We start from the raw sequence: 9,179 nt of genomic DNA, 5'->3' as shown, positions 1-9,179 counted from the left end.
TTCAGCAACCCGGATTTATGAGCGCCTGAGAGAAAGTAAATTTTGAAATAGATATATATATATATATATATATATATATATATATATATATAGAGAGAGAGAGAGAGAGAGAGAGAGAGAGAGAGAGAGAGAGAGAGAGAGAGAGAGAGAGAGAGAGAGAGAGAGAGAGAGAGAATCCTGTCATATTCCTTATCATTTAACACGAGAATAAAAGATAACAAGCATTTGTTATTTATTTTATTTTTTTTACCTTTTTACCTTTTACTTGCATATATTTTATAAAGAGAAATAACTTTTGAAATACACACATCTTATTGGACCTTAACTAAATGAACATGATATAACAAATAAACCACGAGAGAGAGAGAGAGAGAGAGAGAGAGAGAGAGAGAGAGAGAGAGAGAGAGAGAGAGAGAGAGAGAGAGAGAGAGAGATTATGGCACTAATGAAGTTTAAATTATGATTATAAAACACTATTGGCCCGTCGGTTAACTTACGAAATACATTGCAACATTAATGCAACACACACACACACACACACACACACACACACACACACACACACACACACACACACACACACACTTATCCAATACTTAAATATGCGTATAAAAAGACTGGCATACATTGTCCTATTTTCTCTTCATTGTCCTTCCTTCCCTGTTAGGTTAAATAGAGAGCATCGCCTTGGTTGCGTGGTTTAGCATTAATGAAACCTTAAAATACAATGATACGGAAATTAGTGATCGTGATGATAAACACTTATTATTACTATTATTTTTTTTTTTTTTTGTGATCGTTTTTTCTTCTTCCTTCTTCACTTATATATTATTTCTCTTTCTCCTCCTCCTCCTCCTCAAACATATTTTCATCATCTTCCTCTTTCTCCTCTATTCTACTCATTCTCCTCTTCATTTGTGTCTTCCTTCTCCTCCTTTTCATCTGTACCTCATACCTATCCACTTGTGTACCCCCTTCTAGCTATCATCTACCCATCCTCCTCTGTACAACCTCGTAGCTATCCTGTCCTCGTCCTATTTTATTCCCCTACCTATCCTCCTCCTCCTCCTCCTCCTCTACAAGCTACCCATATCATCATACAGCTTCAGTTTCTTGGGGAAGTTATCCATGAAGAGCACCGGGTCAGCTCTGAATTCCACTGTTTTAAGCGGCATTGTGCCAAACACGCGGGTGAAGTGGCGGACACATTGGGATCTCTCCACCTGCGGGGCGACGGGTGATGGTCAGCTCGGGGGTTCCTTAAGGGGGTGCTGTGGGAGTCTGGGGGCAGTCTGTGGAGGTCTGGGGGCGTCTGGGGGAGTTTGTGAGGGTCTGGGGGAGTTTGTCAGGGTCTGGGGGCGTCTGTGTGGGTCTGAGGGAGTATGTTAGGGGCTGGGGGAGTCTGGGGAAGTCTGGTGGGGGGGTCTGGGGAGTTTGCGGGGATCTTGGGGAGTCTGTGGGGATCTGGGGGAGTTTGGGAGGATCTGTGGGAGTCTGGGGGAGTTTGTCGGGGTCTGGGGAGTTTGTGAGGGTCTAGGGAAGTCTGTGGAGAGTCTGGGAGAGTTCGTGGGAAGCTGGGGGGAGTCTGTGTGGGTCTGAGGGAGTATGTGGGGGGCTAGGGGAGTCTGGGGGGTCTGTGGGGGTCTGGGTGTCTATGGGGAGTCTGTGGGCAGTCTGGGAGGGTCTGGGAGAGTCTATGGGTGTGTATGTGGGAGTCTGTGGGGATGTGTGGGGGTGTGTGGGAGTCTGTGGGGGTGTGTGGGAGTCTGTGGGGGTGTATGGGGCTGGGAATGGTGTGTTAAAATGTTGTAGGGTGTTTTTTGTGTGATTTTCTACGTGTTTTGGGTGTTAAAGGGTGAATAAGGGTGTTTTTGGAGTTTAAGGGAGTTTTGAGGTGTTTAAGAGTGCGATTGAGTGTTTAAGGGTGTTTTAGGGTGTTTAAGGGTGTGTTTCTGCTGTTTAAGGGTGCTTTTGGGTGTTCTAGAGTGTGCTTGGGGTGTGTTAGGGTGTTTAAGGGTCTGTTAGGGTGTCTAAGGATCTGTTAGGGTGTTTAAGGGTGTTTAAGGGTGTGTTTGGATGTTTAAGAGTGAGTACTTTGGCATGGGGAAATAAACAAGGAATAAATACAATAAATAAAGGCATAGGATAGTAACAGTAATAATAATGAGAAAGAAAAAAATGAAGAATAAATAAATAAAAATTGAAAAGAACCAACAGCTTTTTTTTTGTGTGTGTGTCTTACCATGTGTGCCTCGTTGGCTGAGAGGTCCCCGCTGGTGCACTCCCCACACTTAAACTTCTTCCTTGGGGTCACCTGTCGCGGGGGGGGAGAGAGAGAGAGAGGTCAGACTGGGTTGAGTTAATTAAAGGGAAAAGAGAAAAGGAGATAGGAAAGATGAAGAAAAACATAGATAAAATTGAAAGATGGACAAAAATATATGGAACACATCTGCAGAGAGAGAGAGAGAGAGAGAGAGAGAGAGAGAGAGAGAGAGAGAGAGAGAGAGAGAGAGAGAGAGAGAGAGAGAGAGAGAGAGAGAGAGAGAGAGAGAGAGAGAGAGAGAGAGAGAGAGAGAGAGAGAGTCAGGCTGGGTTAAGAAAAGAAAAAAACAAAGAAAAGAAGATAATAAAGAAGAAAAACAAAGAAAAGAAATGAAAAAAAAACAAAATGAAAAAGAAAAACAATAAATAAATGAAAAAAAAAATGAGAAAGAAAAGCAAAAATGGAAAAAGAAATAAAATAAAGAAAAAAATAAATGAAATGAAGAAAGAAAGGAAGAGGAAGAACTTGCTTGGGGTCACCTTGGAGGGGAGGGGGAGGGAGAGGTCAGGCTGGGTTGAGGAAAGAAAGGGAAGACAACGAGAAGAAGACAGGAAAGAGGGAAAAAGGAAGACAAAGTGACGAAGGTGGAAAAATAACAAAACGACAGAAAACGGGAAAAGGGAACGAAGAAAAACAAAACAAAACGGAAAAGAGAAAAAGAAAAGAACAAAAATTACGAAAAACAAAACAAAAAAACTGAAAAACGAAAAAAAAAAAAAAAAGAGAAGAGAGAGAGAAAACAGACCCCCATCATCCCCTACTCCCCAAACACAAACACACGCACACACACACACCTTAATGGGCGCCTTCCCTGTGAGGTTGGAGACAAGGAAATTCATAGCGATATCCTCACAGTTCATGTTCGTGTCCACCCAGCTCTTGATGTCCCCGGGCAGCTGGGTGGTGTACACGTATGACCAGTACTTGTGGTAGAACGCCAGGCCGGTCAGCACCATTGACACCTGTGGCGGAGAGGCTGTGGTGAGTGCGTGCGTGTGTGTGTGTGTGTGTGTGTGTGTGTGTGTGTGTGTGTGTGTGTGTGTGTGTGTGTGTGTGTGTGTGTGTGTGTGTGTGTGTGTGTTTGGGAAGAGGAAGTGAGTTTTTTTTTTCTTTTTTGTTAGGTTTGTTAACATCAATATCTGTGTGTGTGTGTGTGTGTGTGTGTGTGTGTGTGTGTGTGATCTATCAATTTTTCATTTACAAAAGTTTGATTTATGAAAGCAATAATGAAGGTGGTTGGTAGATAGATAGATAGATAGATAGATAGATAGATAGATAGATAGACTGATAGATGAAGAGAATAAGGAAGAAAGCAATAAAGAAAGGCATAGATAGATAGACAAATGAAGAGAATAAGAAACAAAACAACAAGGAAAGCAGATAGACAGACAGATGAAGAGAACAACAACAACAACAACAACAATAACAAACAAACAAATTTTCCGAGCACTGCCTCACCTCATTAGTCCACTCCGAGTCGTACTTCCAGCTGTGCGTGTCGTTGCTCCACAGGACATTACGAGACGGGAAGCCAACTATGCGGTCCGAGAATTCACGCCACACCTTTTAGCCGCAGTGGTGGCGGTGGTGGTGGTGCGGATAGAGAGAGAGATAGAATTATTTTTTTGTGACGTTTCTGAATTATTTAAGAACACCACAGCAGACCTCGAATGTAAAAAGCCATCAAAAATACCCAAATAACACACAAACACACACACACACTCACCTGGTACCCAAACTCCAGTTCATCAGCCGTCATCATGTTTATGTCATCGTCAATTGCTAGGATGCACTCTGTTTCAATCTCCTCGTAAGGGTAGAACCGGTTACTAAGCTTGTTCTCCCTCGTCTGAACCACCTTGAGGGGCACATTGATTTTGGGCCAGAGTGAGGCTGTGGGGGGGAGAAGGAGAGGCTGTGAGGGGCTGTGGGCGGAGAAGGAGAGGCTGTGAGGGGCTGAGAAGGGGAGGCTGTGAAGGGTTGTGGGCAGAGGCTGGGGTAGAGAGGAAGGTCTAGGAGAAAGAGAAGGGGCTAGGAGAGGCTAAGAAAGGCTGGGAGAGAGAGAGAAGGCCTGGGAGAAACAGAAAAGGCTGGGAGAGAGAGGAAGGCCAGAGAGACTAGGAGAAGAGCTGGTGAGTGGGTCTTTAGAGAGGAGGAGGAGGAGGCTGTGAGAGGCTGGGGGAGAGGCTGTGGGGAGAGAATGAAAGCTAGAGAGAAGATTTTGGGGTAAGGAGAGACAGAGAGCTAGAGGGAGAAGGTCTTGGGCTACAGAGAGAGAGGGGGGGTGGACAGGAGGACATGTGACAGAGGAAAAGGATTACAAAGACTTCTGTGGGGTACCTTGCGGGGGCGGCTTCCTCTGATTGTTCCACACCACTAGCACCTTGGACAGTGACGGTACCTGCGCCATCATCTGGATCACCTGTAGGAGGAGGAGGAGGAGGAAGAGGGGGAGGAAGAGGAGGAGTACACACAAGGAAGATGAGAAGTTAGCACAAGGAGGAGGATCAGAATGACAAAGAAGAGAAGGATGAGGAGGAGGAAGACAAGGAGGATGAGGAGGAGGAGGAAGAGGAGGAGAAGGAGGAGGCATTAATACAAGCCTTAACTAAACAAAATCCAGGCCTTTCATCAATTATACAATGAAAAATAAGTAAACAATTAAGTTGAAACATTAAAAAAAGTCTTGTATTTGTTAACACACACACACAAATAGATAAAATAAAACAAAAAATACAAAGATAAATAAAAAAAATCAATAATCTAGACAAAACAATAAAAAAACCTCTCTCTCTCTCTCTCTCACAGTACCTGAAATAATGAATCCAGCCTATCATAAGTAAGGATAACCGCAGTGAACCCTTCGGAGGCTGGGGCAGTGAGGGGCAGGAAGAGAGGGTTGGCCACGGCAGAGGGACGTGGCCGGGTGTTCCAGAGGCTGAGTGGCCGAGCGTGGGCCGGAAACACCCTGTCGTTGAGTATCTTGAGTGTGGTAAGTGTGATGTCCTTCATGGTGGCGAAATATTGCTCGTAAAGCCACAGAACCTGGGGGTGTGATAAGTGTGGTGAAGGTTCTATGAGGGGAAGGTGTGGTGATGCTGTGGTGATGCTGTGGTGAGAGTTCTGTGAAGCGAAAGTTGTCTTGTGATTGGTTAATGAGATTTCTATGCTATTAACAGGAGGAACAATAAGCGGTGTGGGTTTTTAAGGGTGTTTTTATGGTTCTAGTGATAGATTAATAAGATTTCTACATTATTAACAGGAGAAACAATAAGTGACGTGGATTTTTAAGGGTGTTTTTGTGGTTCTAGTGACAGATTAACAAGATTTCTACATTATTAACAGGAGAAACAATAAGGGATACAGGTTTCCAAGGGTGTTTTTATGGTTCTAATGACAGAATAACGAGATTTCTACATTATTAACAGGAGAAACAATAAGGGATACAGGTTTCCAAGGGTGTTTTTATGGTTCTAATGACAGAATAACGAGATTTCTATATTATTAACAGGAGAAACAATAAGTGATACAGGTTTTCAAGGGTATTTTTATCGTTCTAGTGACAGATTAACAAGATTTCTACATTATTAACAGGAGAAACAGACTTGAGAACCTGGCTAATCATCTCTGCAGCCTTGGAAAAGTCGTGATGAGAGAGCAGAACATTTTCAAATACAAGAGGAAGATGCTGGAATATAAAAAATAAACAAATAAACAAACTGACAACAACAATCACCACCACCACCACCACCACCACCTACCTGTCTCTGCATCTCTCCCTGCCTCTCCACCGACACGTCCCTCCTGAGAATGTTCATCACTTCCGGCAGGTCCTCCTCATACACCTGGACCGACGCCTCCCTCCAGTCTATTACCTGTAGGGTGGGACAGGTGAGCCAGGTGAGGTGGTGATGCTGGTGGTGGTGATAAGGATGATGATGATGATGATGAGAAAAATTATGATGACTAATGACAAGAGCAACAATATTAATGACAATAATAATTACAGGGACAGAGATGATGATGGTAACAATAGTAATAATAATGATGATGATGATGATGACAAGGACAATGACGTAATAACAAATATAGCGACAATAATCACGAAGACAATGAAATATAACAATAATAGTGAAAACAGTGAATGAAGGTGATGGCGGCGGTGACAACAGTGATGGTGACGGTGGTGACACGGGCTGCCTCACCTCAGAGAAGGGCATCTGGTATCCATCTGCCACAATAACAGGAACACAGCCGGCTCGCATTGCATCGTACAGCACACTCTGGCCCAGCCGCCCCCCACGCACCACCAGGCAGAACTTCGCCTCCTGCACCACAAGGGGAGATGTCAGCACCACCACACTACACACCCAGCCAAGCCTAACCTAACCTAACCTAACTTAATCTAACCTAACGTAACCAAACCTAGCCTAACATAACGTAACCTAACCTAACCTAGCCTAACTTAATCTAATCTAACCTAACCAAACCTAGCCTAACCTAACCTAACATAACCTAACCTAGCCTAACCTAACTTAACCTAACCTAGCCTAACCTAACTTAACCCCTAAAGGACCGCGCGGGGTAAGTATATCAGTCCCGCTAGGGCGGGGGATATGGGGAAAAACGTGCAAAATAGCTTATCTTTGCATGCTCAGTACGCCTAACCTACAATAAACGAGTGAAAGAAAACAATACTTACCCCACAATCAACTCCTCCTCTTTTGAATGGTACCAACCAGAAGTTTCTAGGTGCCATGGTTACGGAGATATGACGAGTTGATTGAGGTGGTGTTGCGGTGAAAGTGAGGGGGCGCGTCCGATCAGTGATGGTGGCTCTGGCTTAGTAACGCAGAAAACGGGATCTATGACCTTTTTTACCCTAATTGTACTGGGGCCTGGTGTACTAGGCCCTGCAACAGGTTCAGGTTGGGCTGATTGCTGGGCTGGTTGCTCTGGTTTTGGCGGTGACAGCACTTCATCATCGGTGGTGGCTGTGGTGGTGCTGGTGCCCCTGTCTCCTGCATCATCAGACCCCAGCACATCACTGTCCTCACTCTCAATAATCGTGGAGACAGTGATTTCTAACTCCTGTTCAATGCCACTTATACTTAGAGGCCTCCTAGCTGACGTGGAGGGCCTAGAGTGGATGGATGGAGTGGAAGTAAATACGCGCGGGGGCGAGTGCACCAAATCGGACGAGGCGGAATCACTTCCATGATGACCAGCCATGACGAAGGCTAGCGGGGAACTGACAACCCTTCCCATCCTAGTCTTAATCAGTGTTGCCATACACTTGGCTAGAAAATCGGGCGGAAAAACGCATAATTTGGCGTTATTTACAAAGAGACGTCGATCGACGTCCCCGGTCCTTTGAGCCCAAAACGTCGATCGACGTCCCCGGTTCTTTAGGGGTTAATCTAACCTAACCTAACCTAGCCTAACCTAACTTAATCTAACCTAACATAACCAAACCTAGCCTAACATAACGTAACCTAACCTAACCTAACCTAACTTAATCTAACCTAACCTAACCAAACCTAGCCTAGCCTAACCTAACCTAACCTAGCACAGCCTAATCTAACTTTTTCCACCCTTTCATCCTCCCTCCTCTTCCTCTCTTTCTCTTCCTCCACCCTTCCATCTCTCTCTCCCTCTTCCTCCACCCCTCTATCCCTCTCTCCCCTCCACCCCTCACACCCCCTACCCCCCTCACCCTCAGGATCCCCGGGTAAGGGTACATCTGGTCACCACGGCAACGCTGGGTCAAGTTCACGTCAGGCCCACACTTCTCCAGCACAAGGAGGTCACTGTGACTCCCCTCGGCCATGACCTGCGTGACCTGTGCCTCTAAGTCTTCCCGGTAGTCCCTGTGAATGTTGACCTGCGATGACACCACCAGCCACTGCCTCTCTGACCTGTGGGGAGAGGTCAGGTCAGGTCTGTTGGAGTAGAGAGGCTGTGAACTGAGAGAAAAGATTATGTTTGTTTGTAGTTAAGATAATACTGAGGAATTCTGGGTATTTCTGGGTATTTGATATTATTTGTAGTCAAGATGAAGATATAAAGAGAGGCTGTGGAGAATAGATTAGTTAAGTTTATGAGTGTAAGGATTGTGAGGGTAAAGACAGGCTGGTTATTTGAGAGGCTACAGGACCCAAGCCTCTCTAACCGTGCTGAATAGGTTAAGTTTATGACTGTAAAGATTGTGAGGGTAAAGACAGACTGGGTATTAGAGGAGCCCCAGAACTCAAGCCTCTCTCACTGCGTAGAATACATTAGTTAAGTTTATGAGTGTAAAGATTGTGAGGGTAAAGACAGACTGGGTATTAAAGAAGCCACAGAACCCACACCTCTCTCACTGTGCAGAAAAGGTTAAGTTTGTGAGTGTAAAATTGTGAGAGTAAAGACAGGCTGGGTATTTGAGAGGCCACGTGGCAAACCTTGACTATAGATGCCTGAATGGAAATATAAACACTACAAGCACTATAAGCACTACAAGAGACGACAGAGACTAGGAACGGAAGCAAACTGAAAAAATATAACTTAGACAATCTCCATCTTACGTAAAACAAGAAAAAAAAAGAAAAAAGAAAAGAAAAAAGGTTCCCAAGCAGAAATATAGACACCAGAACTGCACAAGAAGAGGCAATAGACGCTAGAAACATACACGAACCGAAAAAAAAAAAAATATACAGAAAAAATAAATAAAAATAAAAAAAACATAAATAAACAAATAAAAACAAGATTAAAAAATTTAACTCAAACAACACTTACCCAGGTTTCCTCCCAAGGGGCTCGTTCTGATGGGCCGGGTTGTAAACAGGGATGGCGATGTCGTAGCCCCTTCGATACG

The 9,179-nt window shown here is 44.5% G+C and overlaps 1 protein-coding gene across 1 annotated transcript in view; it reads right to left on the bottom strand.

The window, feature by feature from the left end:
* Nucleotides 1–222: 222 nt before the first annotated feature.
* The window catches only part of LOC135095668 (exostosin-2-like), an 11,520-nt gene continuing 2,563 nt past the window's right edge, over nucleotides 223–9,179 (bottom strand). The window contains exons 5-15 of the mRNA XM_063996650.1: nucleotides 9,101–9,179; nucleotides 8,040–8,241; nucleotides 6,529–6,651; nucleotides 6,085–6,198; nucleotides 5,135–5,368; nucleotides 4,664–4,745; nucleotides 4,050–4,216; nucleotides 3,782–3,886; nucleotides 3,118–3,285; nucleotides 2,243–2,314; nucleotides 223–1,223 (exon numbers count right to left, since the gene is read on the bottom strand). The exon at nucleotides 9,101–9,179 is cut by the window's right edge and continues 125 nt beyond it. Of these exons, the coding sequence (XP_063852720.1) occupies nucleotides 1,077–1,223; nucleotides 2,243–2,314; nucleotides 3,118–3,285; nucleotides 3,782–3,886; nucleotides 4,050–4,216; nucleotides 4,664–4,745; nucleotides 5,135–5,368; nucleotides 6,085–6,198; nucleotides 6,529–6,651; nucleotides 8,040–8,241; nucleotides 9,101–9,179 (1,493 nt within the window). The 3' untranslated portion in view covers nucleotides 223–1,076. The remainder of the gene's footprint in view (nucleotides 1,224–2,242; nucleotides 2,315–3,117; nucleotides 3,286–3,781; nucleotides 3,887–4,049; nucleotides 4,217–4,663; nucleotides 4,746–5,134; nucleotides 5,369–6,084; nucleotides 6,199–6,528; nucleotides 6,652–8,039; nucleotides 8,242–9,100) is intronic.

The sequence above is a fragment of the Scylla paramamosain genome, unplaced genomic scaffold, assembly GCF_035594125.1.
Source record: "Scylla paramamosain isolate STU-SP2022 unplaced genomic scaffold, ASM3559412v1 Contig1, whole genome shotgun sequence".
Classification (NCBI taxonomy): domain Eukaryota; kingdom Metazoa; phylum Arthropoda; class Malacostraca; order Decapoda; family Portunidae; genus Scylla; species Scylla paramamosain.
The sequence above is the reverse complement of the archived record's forward strand: the minus strand, read 5'-3'. Positions and strand labels throughout refer to the sequence as shown.